Source organism: Rhinolophus sinicus, linkage group LG04 (genome assembly GCF_036562045.2).
Source record: "Rhinolophus sinicus isolate RSC01 linkage group LG04, ASM3656204v1, whole genome shotgun sequence".
Classification (NCBI taxonomy): domain Eukaryota; kingdom Metazoa; phylum Chordata; class Mammalia; order Chiroptera; family Rhinolophidae; genus Rhinolophus; species Rhinolophus sinicus.
Window position 1 is genome coordinate 54,962,610 of NC_133754.1, and position 17,934 is coordinate 54,980,543.

The 17,934-nt window shown below is 46.5% G+C and overlaps 1 protein-coding gene across 16 annotated transcripts in view; it reads left to right on the forward strand.

Annotated features, from left to right (window-relative positions):
* The window catches only part of MCF2L (MCF.2 cell line derived transforming sequence like), a 169,995-nt gene that overhangs the window by 58,558 nt on the left and 93,503 nt on the right, over window positions 1-17,934 (forward strand). For 3 of the 16 annotated variants that reach the window (XM_019746582.2, XM_074329542.1, XM_074329544.1), the window contains exon 1: window positions 10,748-11,458. The exons of 12 other annotated variants lie outside the window; for them this stretch is intronic. In XM_019746582.2, the coding sequence (XP_019602141.2) occupies window positions 11,356-11,458 (103 nt within the window). In that variant the 5' untranslated portion in view covers window positions 10,748-11,355. Of the gene's footprint in view, window positions 1-10,747; window positions 11,459-16,315; window positions 16,437-17,934 lie in introns of those variants that run through there. One more of the 16 variants, XM_074329543.1, reaches the window with a different exon arrangement.

Sequence of the window (17,934 nt, forward strand, 5' to 3'; positions counted from 1 at the left end):
TCAGTCCTGTGAAGGGTCTGCTTCGTTTAATATGTGAAAACAGTTAACCCAGAAATGCCAAAACACACCCTAAGAATATGTTGTGTAATATTTATACAAGCTTTTGGAAGATCCTTCTGACCATAATGCAGCTATTCATGTTTGCATTATGGGGTCTGGAAGCCCTTGGTGTGTGAGGTTGGCACAGCACGGAGGCCAGGGTGGCTGGTGGGGCGGAGCCTGGAGTGGAGCAGAGGGGTTTGGGCCGGTGCACTAGTCAGCTCAGGATGCTGTAACACAGGTACCGCAAATCGGGAGATTTACACACACATTTATTTCTCACAGTTCTGGAGGCAGGAAGTCCAAGATCAAGGTGTCAGCAGGGTTGCTTCCTTCTGAGTCCTCTCTTCTTGGTGTGTAGATGACCATCCTCCTTCTGGGTCCTCACAGGGTAGTCCCTCTGTGCACGTCTCTGTCCTGATCCCCTCTTCTTATAAGGACACCAGTCACAGGGGATTAGGGCCCACCCTAATGAACTCATTTTACTTAATCATGTCTTTAGAGGCTCTCTCTCCAAATATAGCCACATTCTGAGGTCCTGGGGATTGAGACTTCAACATATGAATTTTGGAGGGACCATGTTCAGCCCATGACAGCCAGATTGCACATAAACTGTGGGCCACAGCTGCAACCTCAGCTCAGACTCTGAGGGAAATCGGAAACTTCGAGACATTTAAGCAGATTTGTGATATGATCTCACCTATTTTAAAGGCTCATCTAGCTGCTAGTTGATAAGGCGGAGGGAGCCGTGGGAGAGGGAGGCCATTGCCCAGTCCAAGTTCAGAAGTTGGATGGCTACCGGAACCAGGGTGGTGGGCATGCAGGTGGCAGGCGTTGTGGGCATTGGGGTCCTGGACATGTTTTGAAGGTCGGGCTGACCAAGTTGGACGTGGGCAATGAGAGGAAAGGAAGAGTACTGTGCTGGCTGTCTGCTGTCACCTGAACCACCCAGCTGCTCTCCACTCTCTGGCCATAAGCCCTTCCTGGGAAGGTGGTGTGTGGCTGAGACGCGGTTTAGCATAGCAGCAGGCTGGGAGCTAAGGGACCAGAGCATCAAAATGGGCTTTCAGTCCTGGGAGATAAGAAGTTTCCCAGGACATCCTCGGAGGCAGAGCAGTCAGGTCCCCTGATTGCACCTGTCAGGGTGACTCAGCCAGGGGGCATGGGATATGTGCATTTCTGCACAGAAATGTTCATGACACTGCACGTAAGAGCTTCAGATGCAGGGACTACAGCATCCAGCAAAATTAAAATCCATCCAGCATGGTTTCCATTGGATGCATTAGTCCCGCCCCTATGCCTGCTGTCTTCTGCCTCAGTGATAGAATCCTTAGGACTTTTTTTTCGAATCTACTTTTAAAACTTGTTGAGGCCCTTTAGGAAAAACATCATACAACAAGTGAGATAGACATTGGTGAGGGGTTGTTGAATATTTTGTAATGTATCATTTAGATTTCTAATTAGATAGGTGTGACTATGAAAACTTTTAAAAATAAGCACCTCACACAGGAAAGTTTTTTATGGATCTTGTTAGCAGGGATTCAGGAATGAGTTTGGGAGATTCTGAGCAGAAAGAAGCTTGTGGGATGCAATTAGTGATTTATTCCTCTTTAGAATTATCCTTTGGATGTGTGTCTAATTTCCCCCATTTAACACAGGGTTCTCAGGCTATGGTTCCTCAACCAGGTATCACCTGAGACCTTGTTAGAATTACAGATTCTCGGGCCCACCCCAGCCAGGTGACTCTGATGCCCCAAGCTTGAGGCCTGCACAGGTGCTGGGAGGGTGCCAAGGCCCAGGTTGGTGGGAAGATGAAAGCCGGGCACCCACCTCCTTCGGTGGACTTCAGGGACAGAATCAAAAGGGAAAGAGGGCGGGCACCCTGTGCCCACTGGTGCTCACCCTTCAGCTAATGCTAGGTCCTCCCTCAGGAACCAGCTCAGGGGTCACCTTGGCCCGTTGCCCACATGGTTCTGTTATTTGTGTGCTTCTGTACCCAGAACCCTGGGCATGGTGCTGTCCCCACTTGTCTACTTGGTGGCTCCTTTGCCACATCCATTGGCTCACTGAGTCTAAACAATGCCCTGTGACTTCACATCCCCAGGCCTGGCACATAAATGTTCTCCTGTGTATTAAACTAGCAGGTGTAGAAAGCACGTGTTAATGTGAATTGAGCGTTGTGGCAGGTAGGTGAAACACCTAAAGATAGAATATTTGTGCATACTTTTCTGATTTTCAAAGAGAAAATGTGTACGTGAGGAGCTACTAATTAATTACCTTGACTTTCACAAATAAAGTACAAATGGTTGACTAAATTGTGTATCCATAGAAAGGAAAGCATTTATCTCCAGCTACCAACAAAGATATACAAAGTTAACAATAAACGTAACTATTTTTATGAGAGTGTGAGAGTGAAAGTCAAAGGAACTTCATATTTTGGTGTCTGGAGTGTAAGAAAGCCTTTCTTTACATCCTATGTTGACCTTCATGAACAAAGAGGAGAGTGACTGTAGCATACTGAGATTATTTGGATTCCTTTTCAGCAAGCACTCACTCTCCCCTCCCTTCCACTAAGGGCAGAGTATGTGTCCCCCTTTGACTTGCACTTGGCCATGTGACTGGCTTTGCCAGATCTGATGCTCACATGTGCTTGCACAGTGGGCTGTCCCTTCCCACTCCCCAGTGATCCCTTGTGAAAACATGCTCAGGGCAGCCATTGTCCCCACCCCAAGCCTGGGTCCCAAATGAGAAATGTGGAGCAGAACCACCTCCACAGGGCTGTGAACATGATAATAATACTATTTATATGACACTGAGTTGGGGGCAGTTTGTTATGCAGCATTAGTGTGGCACTTGCTGACTAATACAGATAGTATAGTCTGAATAGTTGGCTGGACAACCAGCCATCCAAAGGGAGAATGGCAGGCCTCGGGGTTACTCCATTGTCTTCTCATTTTTAAAACAGATATTGAAATGTTCTTTTTGACTTTGGGAAACAGAAGACCTGCCAGAAACACGTACGTGCCCATTCAGCATGCAAGCTACTGCCTGGTGGGAGTAGGACTAGAGGTGTTCTCTTGGCATCCATGCAGTAGAGTTAAGAGCAGTGAATCATTGAGTAGCTTTTGAATGAAAGGAAATAGTTTTCCAGAGAACTCCAAAAATGGAGTACCTCGTGAGCATGGCCCTAGGCTGTGGAAGTGGAGTTGGTATGCCCTAGTGGAGTCCCTGCCTCAGAGGGAGCCCAGCTGGGAACGTGCAGTGGCCCTGGAAGCTCAGATTCAGTGGCTTTTAAAATTATTACCCCTGCTCAAGATATTTTGTGAATGTCTCTGAGATTTCCATGTTCATGAACATACAAAAAATGAGCATCAGCTGTTCATTAAAAGGACTGTTGGTGGTTGAAGAGAGGTATTCAATAGACACTAAGTATACTTTAGAGTACAGTAAGGCCTCACGTAATGTCCTCAATAGGTTCTGTGACTTTACGTGAAATGATGTACAAGGTGTGATCAAAAAGTACGGTGACTATTTAAATTTTAAAAAATTTATCACAGTAAAAGACACATTGTCATTAATCCCCCTCAGAATACTCCCCCTTGCTTTGAACACACTTATCCCATCATTCTTGCCTTTTTCTGAAGCAGTTCTGGAAGTCCTCTTTCATGAGTGTCTTTAGTTGTGCTGTTGTGGCTGCCTTGATGTCCTGAATCGATTCAAAACTTTTACCTTTCATGGTCATTTTGACTTTGGAAGAGCCAGAAGTCACACAGTGCCAGATCCGGTGAATAAGGTGGATGAGGACACACTGTAATGTTTTTATTTGACAGAAATTGCCGTATCAGAAGTGATGTGTAACACGGAGCCTTTCTGTTATGATCACAAAATACAGTGAATGCTGCTGTGGAGTGCCATCCAACAGAAAGGCAGGGATCTCCTATATGGGAAGTGACACATCAAACCTTAGTAACAGTGTGTGACAAGTTTCAACTTGTTCGGTATAGACAGTAGGGTATGAGCTGTGGTTGAGAGAAGGTGTGTTTGAAAGTGTGCCGTACATCATCCTCCATCATGACAACGCTCCATGTCACACATTGTTTCTGGTACGGCAATTTCTGTCAAACATTATGGTGTGTCCTCATCCACCTTATTCACTGGATATGACACTGTGTGACTTCTGGCTCTCCCCCAAAGTCAAAATGACCATGAAAGGTAAACATTTTGAATCAATCCAGGACATAGAGGCAGCCATGACAGTGCAACTAAAGACACTCACGGAAGAGGACTTCCAGAACTGCTTCAGAAAGTGGCAAGAACATGGGATAAGTGTGTTTGAAGTGAGGGGGAGAATGTTGAGGGGGATTAATGGCAATGTGTCTTTTACTATAATAAATTTTTTTTATTTAAACATTCACTGTATTGTTTGATCACACCTCATATAGTGGAACCAATTTTATCATAGACTTTTTTTATGGATATAAATAAGAGTTAAGTTCCTACATTATCTTGAGTTAAGTTCCTATGTTGTACTCAGTGATATGCTTGAGGACCTGCTGCATAATGGGGACCTTGAAGGCAATTCCAAACAAAACATGCTTTAAGCATCTTGAAGAGACCAAGCTTAATTTGGATTTGTAGAAATCAGTCACATTCATTCTTCTGCTTTTGCTTGTTAATTATCCCTTTGTTTAAGCAAAACAAACAAACAAGCAAACAAACATAAAACTGTTTTGATTTAAGTGGGTCTTGTGTTGGTGGTGCCCTATCCATACACTTAACATGTTTCTTGCCGTGTCGCCCTCCTTGGCCAGCCTATGTCCAGTGTCTCCAAATGACAGTCATGCTGTCAATGCCCTCCCACCTCTCAGCTCAGTACACACCTTCCCTCCTCCCAGAAACAATTCCTGGATCAGTCAGCTCTCCCAGGCTTCCACTTATTGCCATTTAACCCTCGTGTGGCATTTCATTCTATGCTGCTCGCAGCAGTTGTCTGCTAATTGCTTCGCAGATCAGCTTTGTCCCCCCAACTACATTTGGAGCTCCACAAGAACAACCACCATGTTCTAGGCTCCTGTGAGCCTCCCCCTGGGGACCACATGGTGCTGCGTCTACAGAGACCACTCAGGGTGGCAGGTTTGCTGCAGGCTTTACTCAGTCCATGTGTTCTTAGCAGCTCCTTTGGCAGGCGTTCCTGGAGAGAGAACCTTTGCTGTCAGTCATCTGCACCAGCTTAATAACTGAGAATTCTCCCCAGAATCCGACTAGCAGGGATTAGTAAATATAAAAGAACATGACCTGAGAGACCCTTGTTTTGATATAATTAATAACAATTAATAAACATTGCAACAAAAAGCGTTCCAAGCCTCAGCTACTAGTGAAATGGGTGCTATCCTTGATAAACATATTTTCCCTAGAAGAGAATCATTTTAACAGTCCCTTAGGGTCCATTGATTCACAGTTTAACCAGATGTAGGCTTCTGCAACTTAATTCTACACGGTAAGGCTGCTCATCAAATATCTGCTTGTTTCCTCCTATGACCCACGTACAGGGATAGCCATGGTTGGAAGCTCTTTCTATCTGGCTAAACCCACCTCTTTGCCAGAATTATCATCTCTATGTAAGTACATATCATTAATCTTTGAAGCTGGATTTGTACTGTTATAAATAGTATTTTCACACTCCTATATGTCTGATCAACTAAGAAGTTATTTGGTCACATTCATTTTGTACCTCTGGTTTTGGAGAAAGAAATATGTGTTGTATTTTTCAAAATGTTCTAAGCTATTGCAGTTGTCTGATACACATCCAAAAATCTAGTTGTCTAAATTCGAATTCTAATTAAATACTAAAGTTAAAACGTATAGTACTATTTAGATAAAACAGGGAATGAGGTTTTCTGCGTTGGGGGATAACAATAGCACCACTGTAGAGAGCAAGTTTGACTATTAAATAAAGATTGAAATCACCGACTGGAGCCACAACCTTGGGTTCAAACCCCAGCTCTGCCATCTGTCCACCTGTGGTGCCGACATGCTGTTCCCCCATCTATAAAGTGGATCCATGACAGTACATACCTCATAGGGTTGATGTGAAGAGCAAGTGACTTAAATGCATATGAAAAGCACTTAGAGTGGCCCACAGGCAGGAAGCTCAGCAAATGCTTATTGATGCCTTTGTCACATATGCATGTGCTTAGTGAGTGCCTGGCTCATGCACTCAGCACATGTTGCTGCCATTATTATTATCAAATAATATTAACTGTATTATTTGATTAAAAATCCCAGTAACAAAGCATGTGAGGATTTTCCAGGGAAATGAGAAGAAAAAGGAAGTGTCTGAGAGTGTGTGGCTTGGAGAGGAAGGGACATGTGAGGGAATACACTATGTAGATGGGATTCTCCGAAGGGAGCTGGTAAATTATACAGAGACTCCGCTGGCTTTGGGCACATAGCTCTTTAGGAAGGAGTTTCAAAGTACAGTGCTTTCTTCTCTTCTTCAGAGGAACCTTTGTCCCGGCTCAAATCCCGAGAGATACACAAATACTGAGAGAAATCAAACTTTTGGGAGGAGACTTTCAAGAAAATGTAAAGCTGTAAATTTGACAATACAGAAGAGTTGATGTTCTTTCTTAATTTTAGAGATTAAGTGGTTTTTCTTTATCTAAATTGGGTTTTCATCAAATGTTCTGGGGTGTTGTTGTTTTTTGCTTTATTTCATTATTAATAGTATTAAAGAAATGAATCCAATCCCCAAAGCATGAAAACGATTTTCTCATCTTTACAGTCATACCCATGGCTGTGGCACTTAATTCACCAAAGGAAAGAACTAATATTAAATTTTATTGATGATATTTTTACAAATTTTAGGGATGGTGAACTAACTAATGCCCCAAGTATGACTTCACTTTTGTAAGGATGCTTTGTTTTTAAAGACAGAAAAAAATTTCTTTGAAAGTTACATTTTTAATAGAATTACCTCTTGCCCCAAGTCTATTGTTCAGATTCCAGGAGAGTTTAGCTCTTTATTTTTTTTTTTTAATTAGTTTCAGGTGTACAAAACAACACAATGATTAGACATCTACACCCCTCACAAAGTGATAACCCCCCCACCAAGTCTACTACCCCTCTGACATCATACATAGCTATCACAGTACCACTGACTAGATTCCCTATGCCGTACTTTACATCTTGTGACTTATATGTATACGGACAAAAATTTTTTTAAGTGTTTTGATATCTGGATCCTTAAGAAGGGAGAACATGTCATGTGATATTTAAATGATAAAAAAATACAGAAAGTTGTGGAATGCATGTAGATGTTAGGTCTCCCGGATTTATCAATTTTATGATTTTATGCCTCTAATAATTCTGAGTGAACTAAAATTTTTACTGTTTTTTTCCTTCTGAAACCCAGTCCTTAGTATTGGCAGGATTACTCATTCATAGGGACGTGTTCATTCATTCATTCACTGGACACTTAGGGAGAGTCTGCTGTGCGCCATCCTGATAAAGCCAGGCCAACAAAACAAAGTGGGCCCACCCTGGTAGACTGTGACAGTGATATTCTGCCTGGATCTAGAACAATCTCCAGACACTAACCATTCCTTAACTTCCTAAGTACTAGAACCTCACGTGGAAAGTAGAAGCAAACATTTCACATACTCCATGTTTATTCCTAGCATAGGGAAAACCTTCATTTAAAATTTGGCCCAGCCACGTCCCAATCTGTATCTTTGAAAGATAATTGCAAACACAGCTTAGAAAAGACCTAAACCATCATGTCATCTGTTATCTATGTTTTAATAGATTTCTAAATGCGTAATGTCTTCGGCATAATCTCTAGAGATTGTCAGATTGGTCAGGTGGGATGTATCCTTTATTTTATAAAATTAAGCCCATCGTTTAAAAAGTTCATTTTTAAGAGTAACCAGTTCCAGACTCTATAAAGACCTGTTTCACCATTGGTGGTTTTATTCCTGTATTACAGAGGCCCTCAAAATTTTAGAACTATAGGGTATCTTACAGGTTATCTCAATTGCCCAGCTCCCAGAGCTTTCTGTCTTTGTTAGAGAGAAGATGTTGTCATTAAAAATGAGAAGAAGCATCTCAACTCGAAGGCCCCTGTTAATCATTGAACAGTTTAGGAGTGACTGGCAGTGTGGCTCCTTCAGGAACCGCCGTCAGGTAGGACTGTGAGGTTATAGCTGAGAGCACTGTCAGGTGATACGGCTGGTACTCGGGAGGGGTCATCAGGTGTGTGACTACCTGTGGACCTCAGTGCTTACCAGACATGGGAGAGACTATACAACAAGGATAACAAACCATCTATGCACAGGAGGGGAGGGCAGGGGCATCAGGTCCAGCCAAAAACCCAGGAAAAGGACACAGTGAGGAGAAGTCGGAGCAGCACTTGTTTGTGGGAGGGAGGGCTACCGGGCGGGGCCAGCTCCCCTCAGGTGCTGGCTTTCTGCGCCTGTGTGCACTGGCCTCGTGCAACTCCACTGAACGTACACACCATGTACTGTTTCCTGTACATGGTTTTTTTGAAAAGAGAGAAAACGCTTTTTTGTACCTGAGTCCTCAAGCATGGCCAGCAGCCTCAATGCAGCGTTTCAGCAGGCTACTGCTTCCCGGCCTGTGTCAGCCCCGGAAGAATTGAATTTTCAATTACCCAGCATCTCATTTGGTAGTCTTACTACACTAAATAACTCCCTGCTCCCCTGACATGATTGATTTAAGACTCTTTTACTGCCAAAAATCATGCCATTTATTGATATGAAATTAACCATAGCTTGAGGCCATATCATATAAAATATACTCCTGGGGTCTAAAAAGAGCCAGTCCACTTCTCAAGTGGCCTGATTCCTTCAGCTTCCCCTCACTCAGCACACTGAGGGTGGGCCAGCAGTGTGTGAGGGAGAACTTGGACCTCAAGTGCTTTTGTTTGTTTTTTTCCCACTGGGGAGCTATCAAGCAGCTTAGAGGAGGCCATGCCCACCGACTGTTGGGAAAATCCCATCGAGTTTTCATGATGTTTGCCAAACCCGGAGGTAGCGAACGTACAAGACGAAGAAGCTTACAGATTGTGAGTGAGGTTCCTATCTCAGAACTGACTTTTGGGAACGGTTTTAATTAGTAACATCCTTAAGACATATTTAGAGACTTAGGGGAAATTGGGTTAACCCAGACCCACCTGATGGAAAGAACACATTAAATCATAAACCATCTGCCTGTGTGCACATGTGTGTGTTCTGACTTATTAGCTGTTCAGGGAATGGCCCTGACATTCCAAATTTTCACAAATTTATCTGCATATCATAACGCTTACATGGGGGAAGGGAAGGACACACAGAGAGAAATTCAGTGCCAGCCTCAGAAACAATGCACGGCGGACAGCTCGTTGCAGTTAGTAATCCCCTAGTGGCAAGCTGCCTCTGTGGATATGTAGCAATCACGTTTCCGGGTGTCTTTTGCTAGGGCTCTGTGGATTGAATTAAGTGGAAGTGTCGGTTCCCTGGTCTGGGAAGAGGACTTGTCCTGGATGTGCCACATCAAAGGCACCATCTGTTTCCTCCTGATTATGTGTTGGGACTGGCCTCTGCTTGGAAGCCAATGTGAGGCGCAGAAATGAAAACTCCAGTGCCTGACAGCACGGGCTGCCGATGCTTTGAATCTGTGGTGGTTTTCCTTTGCTTCTGGGTGAAGGAAGTGTTGACAGTGACTTTCTAGGCTTTGTGCATGGTTTTCTTCTTGTAGCTCATTACAGATGCAGCGCAGAGAGTAAGCTGGCTTCAGTCCCTGAGTTCTTGCAGTGATCTCAGAGGCCAGTATGCTGTACCCTCAGGTAACAGGTAGGCTTGGAGGGTGGTGGAGTGGAGGTAGCCCCTGGTCTTCCTGCCCTTTCTCACTCTTGACACCTTTAGTGCTTAGAAATGCAAATCTCCACAATCAAGGAAAGCGCTGGGTGGAATCACAGTTTTGTGGAAAGCTGAAAACAGATACCAGAGATGCTTCCTCTTAGGGGCTGAAACAGCACATAGTCCTGGGACCAAGACTGTCTCCTCGCTTCACATCCTCCAGCGGGAAGGGCACATCAGTGTAGCAGGGTTCCCACAGCCTGTGAACACTCATGGGAGGAGTGGTGCACCCTGAAAGAATGAAATTAAATAAGTGCATTCTCATGCTGCCAACCAGGAATGCCTGCTGTAATCACACTGGTTTACAAAAGGGCAAATTTGGCGCATGGGGGTAAAGCGTGGTCTTTCAGATAGACCTAAATGCTAACCCTCTGTCACTCTCTTATTCTGTGACCTTCAGCATAGGCATTGAAATGGACCGCCTGGCAAGTTAGGGGTGAGGATCTCCAACCCCAGACTGTGCCCAGCGTGAAGCTGGCATGCAGCAGCTCTGGGACAAGAGGAGCAGCCTGGGCTGTCACTGGGCCGTCCTGAATGCTCACCCCCTGGGAAGTGACATGAACACCAGGCTCTGGAGCTTTTGGGCTTGGGGTGGGTTCAGCATCTCCCTGTGGAAAGTGTCGGCTTGCCAAGCAAAGCAGTGTTATCATTTCCTTTCTCCCAAGCTGGACAGCAGACAGGAGTAACCGACGTTGAAACTTCCAGTTTATTTCAAGAAAGGCTGGGGCTGCTTCCCCTCCCTCCTTCCCCCCTTGTAGTTGTTTGTTTGAACTTGAGACTTCCTTCGTTTAGAAGGTGTTTTTGGCTTGAGCAGTCGAAGCAGCTCCTTGACATTCAGAGATCCAGCCAGCACAAGCCCCCTTTTCTAAGGAAGGAAACGCCCAGAACTTGCAAATAGATTGGCAGGGTGAGGCCTTGCCCCCACTCTGCAGGAGTCTTTCCCTGATAGCACAGGCATTTTCTCCCGCTGCCTGTCCTGTGAGGTGTGGAAGGCAGGCAAGCGCAGGAGAGGGAGTAGGTCTCTCCTGGTGCAGGTAGCAGGAGGCAGGTCAGGGAGAAGGCAGGTTCTGAGCTGCCCAAGTGGACTGTTGGTACAGGCGGTCGGGACAGGCGGTCAGTACGGAGTGAGGAGTTGGAGGTCAGGGACTCCTGGGAACGGGCTTGTCGCTCTGTTGTTCTTTCTCCGGCCTTGGTAAACCCAAGGTCACTAGAGGTCGTGTGCCCAGCTCAGCGTGCAGAGCAGCACCCGGGTGCCCTCGCCACGTCCTTGGTGCCGGCAAAGTAGTGGAAACCGCGTCACTCTGACACAGGGCCTGCATTTGGCCCTTGCATGAGCCCATCCTGAAGAATCGAAGCCTCTACTGCTGCTGCTGTGTTTCCCTGGTGGAAAGACGACGTGATGGCCGAGAGGGGAGCATCACGGGGGCCCACAGGGAGCCTCCTGCGTCGATTTTGTGTGCTGACTTGGAGGCGCCGGGGGACCTCAAGGCGCCTACAACCCGGTGAGGCGGGGTAGGGTGGTACCATCCATAAGGCACCTGGGGACAGGCTCCAGGTATCCTCTTAGCAGGTGGGCACTTCCCTGTATGTTTCTTTCACTAAAAAATGTGTGCCACCAGCAAGACTTTTTTAAAAGGTCAGAAATGAAGTGTTGGGCAGTTTTTGTTAGAGCCACACTTTGGCTCTAGTTTTATCTGATTTATTTTGTCTTCTGGTTCTGAGGAATCTGGACTTAAATGTCCCTGCTTTGGTTGGGATGACAGTGGAGCAGACATAAGGAAAGCACATTTGTAAAGGGAACACACTCTGCAAGTTAGGCTTGCACCTTTGCTGCCTGGACGGGTATCCTGTGGGTGGGGGACTGGAATGGAGACGTCTCATATCCTGCCCCAGCATCTGAGCTCCTGTCTGCCATTGCAGCTGGACGTCAGTGAGCCAGGCTCAGGCAGGCGGTTACCTGCCAAGGAACGCAGGCAGCCTCTGAGTGAGTGTCTCTCTGAATGGCACTGTTTTTACTAGAAGAAGGGCATTGGAGTTTTAAGCATTTGCTCAGCCAGACAGCACATGGAAATTCTCACAGGTCTCAAAATAATGTTTTCACAAATTAACTTCCAAAGGAGCGGGGATATTCTAAGTAGATTGAGTTGGAGAAAAGAGCCTTGTCAATCATTCTGTTCCTGCCTCCCAGGCCTATAAATGTGAGGCTTGCTGCTGAACTTGGGGCAGCAGCTGATCTGTGATCCCAGGAATTGTTAGGGTGACAGGGTGGTATCTGTTCCCTGGACAGATGCCCTCAATGTCTGTGATGTGCAAGACATCAAAAATAACAGCTTAGAGCCAGCACCATGCGTCTCCATGGTTTGGGGACCCTATGGCGTTCTCTCTCTCTCTCTCTCTCTCTCTCTCTCTCTCTCTCTCTCTCTCTCTCTCTCTCTCGTTGAGAAGCCCACCTGGGGCTGACTATTTAGCATTGAGAAGAGGATGAGAGAAGCCCGGTGTGGGCCCAGTAAACCTATGTGAAACCTTCCCTGCCCTCACGTTTTGAGGCCTTCACCAGCGGCACCTCCTGGGCAGGGCTGAGTGTGTGGCCTTGGTGTGACTGGCGGTCCCAGGGGTAGACTCAGACGTGGTCAGGAGAGCCTCCCTCAGTTTCCCTTTGGGCTGGGGACGGAGCTCACACACGAAGCCTGACTGCTTCTGCTCCTTGGTTGTGGTTCTGAGCTCAGCTACATCAGTGCAAATGATTCAGGGTTAAAAATAACAAGGCTTTGACCTGCTCACGGAGTCCACTGACTTCTGCACTAACGCAGAGTGCGGGGAGTGGTTAGGAGGGGCCATGTGTGGACCCTCGGCCTGCCCAGTACTCACCAGGGGTCTGAAGACTGCATTGTGCCTCTCTCATCCTCCTCCCAAGCCTGCTTTCTGAAGTGCACTCAACACGCGTTAGGCAGGGGTCCCCTGACCAGACCCATCCTGGCCATGGGGGAGCTGTGCTCTGGCTCTGTTAGGGTGGCACCGAGGACCCCTTATTGTGAAAGGACTGAATTATTATCCTGATGCCCAGAGTCTTCGAAAGGGAGGGTGCAGGGCTTGAGCCTGTACCCCACTCATCAGCCACGTGGCCTGGGCAAGTGGATCTAGTGTTCCATGGGTGTCCCCTTGGGAGAAATAGGGCCCCCCCCCGAGGTGTCCCCTCACTGTGAAATGGGAGCCAACAGTGCTAGGGTCTTTCCTGAGCCTCTTCAGAAATGATGAACAAGGAGGGTGCTACGTATTTCCCCCAAAATAAGACCTAGTCGGACCATCAGCTCTAATGCATCTTTTGGAGCAAAAATTAATGTAAGACCTGGTCTTGTATTATATTAAAATAATATAATTATATAAGACCCGGTCTTATATTACAGTAAAATAAGACTGGGTCTTATATTAATTTTTGCTCCAAAAGACGCATTATTAGAGCTGATGGTCCAGCTAGGTCTTATTTTCAGGGAAACACGGTATCTGACTTGAATGGCTTCTCTTTTACTCATTAGTATTTATTAGATGCTTTATTGCTGTTGCTCTGCCTGTTGGTAATCAGGACCCGATGTGGACTGTGGGCAATTAAGTACTTTGACACTTGAGGCCCTGGGTCAGTGTGTCTCCTGCAGCCCTGTCAACCTCCCTGCACCAGTGCAGCCTGGCATTGCCTGGTTAAATCCCCACGACCTGCAGAGCAGCGACCAAGCTCTCAGGTTCCTGCTATTTAACTTTTCCTTGCTCCCAGAGAAGCAGTCAGCCTCGGCTTTCTTTCCTGCCTGTGAGTTTGTCCTGGTTCCTTCCTCAAAAACCCATCTGTGCATGCATGTCTGTGTCAAGCTAGGCTCTGGGTCCTCCCCAGGCACTGCAGCCATTTTCCTTGGGTTGAACATTGAAAGAAGCGTCTTCAGGTTAGGAGATGATCCAACCGCCAGACTTCCCACTGCAAGTGGAGAGTACAGGGAGAAAGTATAGTTGCAAGATAATAGTTTTCTTTGATAACCAGAAAGGGATGTGCTATCCATTAATTAAGTGGAAGTTGGGATAACTTGTGAATGTCACCTCTGATATGTCCTACAAGGAGCTGCCATACTTTCAGAAATAGATTACTACCTGCAGTGGGTGCTGAAATGCCTAGTGGGCACTGCTTTTCTGCCCCAGTACATTTGGGACTGAGTTCCAACAAGCCAAGAAAATGGATTGTTTTACATAGAATTGAAAAATTCTCCTTTTAGAAACATGTTTCCAGTTGGCGTGAACAATTTCAAACAGAACCAGAATTAATTAAAAGAAGCAAATAAATATATTTGAGGCAACTGGGTCAGTTGATCACTGCAGATAAGCACGAAATTTCCCTTTGAGCTTCCTGGTAGCTAATGTAAAAAGGAAAAATGTTTTGCTCCAAGGTCGCATGTTTGAAAAAAAGAAAAGGTTCTTTTGGAAGGAATTCAGGAAGAAAACAATAGCTCAGTTGTGCATACTGGAAACATTGGATCACTCGATGGGTGACATCTTTGGAATGTTTCCTTTCTTTTGGAAAATCAATGCACCGAACAATGTTGAAATCATAACACTAAGTTTTGGTGAGGCCCTTTCCCAAGTAGGCCAAGGCAATAGCATGGTTCTAGTATTTGCTTGGGTTCCTCTGACTGTTCCAGGACAGCTGACTGCTTAAGGTGGGGATCTGACCTGCGACTTAGCGAGACGAGCTGCTGTCTGTGCCAAGTTGAACCATATAACACATGGCCTGCTTTGAATGCCAGATCACAGGCTGTGGGGCTGATGTTTCCTGTGATCTTGGGAGGCAGAGGCCCATGTCTGTGCCGAACCCAGAAGGGAGAGGTGAGGATGCCTGAGGAGAAGCCCCAGGTTTCCTTTAAGTAGCTTTAGGTGAGCACAAACATGTGTTGACCCTTGGCCATCGGATCCGTTGGGTCTTGCCCAGAACAGCATTCACTCCTGCAAGCTTGGTTTTCATCTTTCCAGGAGCTACAGAAAGCAGGGGGGAAGTACTTATCCTCACCGTTGTTGTTCTCTTTGACTTTATGGAACATCCAGATGAGCTGGTGAGACCTGAAAAGACAAGAAGAGAGCATGCTGTTTTATTTAAAGTGCACTTATTTGGAGGAGAAATACTTGCATTGAAATATTTCCTTAGGACTGCTAGTCAACTTGATTGTAAGAAGAAGTTTCACGATCTGAAGAAATCTGGTTATATTATTGTATTTATTTTATTTTAAATTTCAGGCAGTGTAGTGGAAGTCACTGCTTCTGGTTTCCTAACCCAAACTTGCTATTTTGTCAGGCTCGCTTGGGGAGAGCTTGGCTTAGGCTGGAGGAGGCACAGAGCTGGGGAGCTGAGGTGTCTGGCCTTGGTGGGGTTTCAGCCCCAAGGAGCCCTGGGGCTGCAGGCCCATCCCCCATAACCCTCCCCCCACTCCCCCCCCGGCCCCATTGTCTAAGTAACTTGGACTCCAGTGTGTAACTGGACTTATCACTGGGCGCCTGCGGTTGGGGTTATAGACTCTGCCCACTGCTTTGATCTCTGAGCTTGGAGTCAGAGGAAATCTTTCCCACTGTCTCCGTAGAGCTCAGACCATGTGGTGGGCAGGGCAGGGCCAGCTGCTACTCGGTATGAGGGGGCTCAAGAGTTCTCTGAGCTCCGAAAGAAAGTCGGGGCACATGCATTACACCCTAAACCTGTTTGAGATACATAGACCTTGAAGGAAAAGCAGGGAAGGGACGAGAGGGGCACTAGAATATGGTGCCTGTACCTCCACTTTGCTCATCTTCCTTGAAACAAATACTGGCCCCACCTTTGTTTGTTCCGACAAATTCACTTGTGTCTAGAGAATTGAACTTTCTTTTTTTTCAGAGAATTAGACTTTATCAGGTGGAAGAAGGTAGTGACGTGGAGTCATTCTAAACAGCATTGTCTGATTTAATGTTTTGAGCAAATATGCTTCTCTCCCCAGACTGTGTGGAACATAGCTGTATTTGATCTTCTCGTTGCATGCTTAAAAGCACAAGGAAGTCATGCCAGCAGAGGTGTCCCTTGTGCCTTGAACTGAGTCCAAGATGGGCCCAGACATTCCTTTTCCTTTCAGTCATGCAGTACCTGGCCAGCCAGGCCGGAGTCTGTATGTAAATGAGCAGGGTGGAGTGAGCAGATGTTAGCCTGCAGGAGAGTAATCACCGTTTAATATCTTGTTCTAGTTCATGGGTAAAAACGAAAGTAAAAAATCAACTGGTCCTTCATGCACATTTTAGGGAGCAAAGTTCAGTGGAGGATGGCTAATGGGTAACCAGAGGATGACAACAGGATTGAATGCAGGGGAGTGTGTCTCCCTGTGTGCTTCTCAGCCATGGGAGACAGAAATGCTGCCCGAATCTCCGTGTCTGAAATGAAAAACTACTACATTTACTCTGAGTGGTGCTCCTGGCTGCTCTCTGTTGCTGAGGGTGAGTCCTTGGGTCCCGAAAAGGCAACATCCCTTTGGGACACTCATAGGAGGTATGTTGGGAACAGTCAGGGCTTCTGGCTGCGATGGCCATTGCTTTGATGTGATAGTTACTTGGGTTGTGCTACGTGGAGATGGTTCTTATAGATTTCTTGTGTTGGCATGGGAGGATGTCTTCATGCCTCACGTGTAATCTGTATCCCCTTGTAATCTGGAATAGCTCAGGGAATGGGGATTATGAGTAAATGAGCCTTTTACCCAAACTTATTAGATGACTCTAAGTCGTGTCATCAGCTACCAAAGGCGAACGATCTCCCTTTGGCTAGCAAGTGTAAGCTCCATGGCGAGTCTAAACTTGAGAGGGGAGAGCTCAGCCAGCACCAAGCTCATCAGAGCTATAGCTGGATCACGTGTAAAATGCAAAACAGAACAAAAGCCATTACTACGTGGTATTGATTATCCCCTTCACACAGTGACGCAAGCCTGGTGACTTACTTGAAGATTGACTGCCTTGTACGGTTAAGCACAGTTCAATGACACAAAGCTGTGTCCGTTGTCAGCTTCCCGGGAAGCTGCAAATCCCAGGCGGTCTCCCAGGCACAGGCCTGTCAGAGCCCCACAACCATGCGCAGGCTGAGCAAGTCTCCTGTCTGGCAAGGGGTGCCTTCGTTCAATCTTGAAATTCAGGAAGTCTCCTGGAATGTGGTGGGGGATGTTGCTTCTTTATTAGTTGAATCCCACCTTCTCTGTGGTAAGAACCTTGACGTCATCGTGGCCAGGACTTGGTCCTGCTGGAAAGGAGCCTGTGGGTGTTTCCTCAGCATTTTATTTTGGCCCCTTGTTCTGAGTTTTAATCATCAGATTTAGAACTTTGCCATTTATAAAGCTTTGTATCACTCTCTGATGTCAGTGTCACCCATTGTATACACTGGAGGGTCCGTTAGTAGTTGTCAGAATTCACATGGCTTGTCCTGGAGGGTTGTCAGGAGTGACCCATGGTGACTGGGCAAGCGGGCGTGGGTGCTGACGGGAGACTGAAGAGTGCAGCTTAGACCAGTGGGTTCGCTATGCTTCCCAATTGCTCCTGTTACTGTCATGGCCGTGACAGGACACCAAGGATGGGAGCCAGGTCAGCGGCTAATTGGGGAAGATGCAGGGAAGGTGATGAACTTGGCAGTGGAGCCCACCAGAGGAGCCCCAGGGGAGGGCAGAAATTGAGGGCCAGGATGGCTGGCCTAGAGCAGAGAGGAACGCTGGCAGGTGAGAATTCTCGGGAACCTATGGTCCCGCACTGGTGAAGAACCTCGAAAGGGGAATGAGCTTGGCCTCAGCACAGGGCAGGGGTGGAAACCTGGGCTCTGCCCAGGAGATCTGAGGCGGCCTCTTTATCTGTTTGTAAAACAATAACATGCTTTTCCCTTCAGGGAAATTGAAGCTTCTGTGGAGATTAAGTTCTGAAGTCAGTGATTGGGCTAAACCCACAGTTGGACAAAATAACC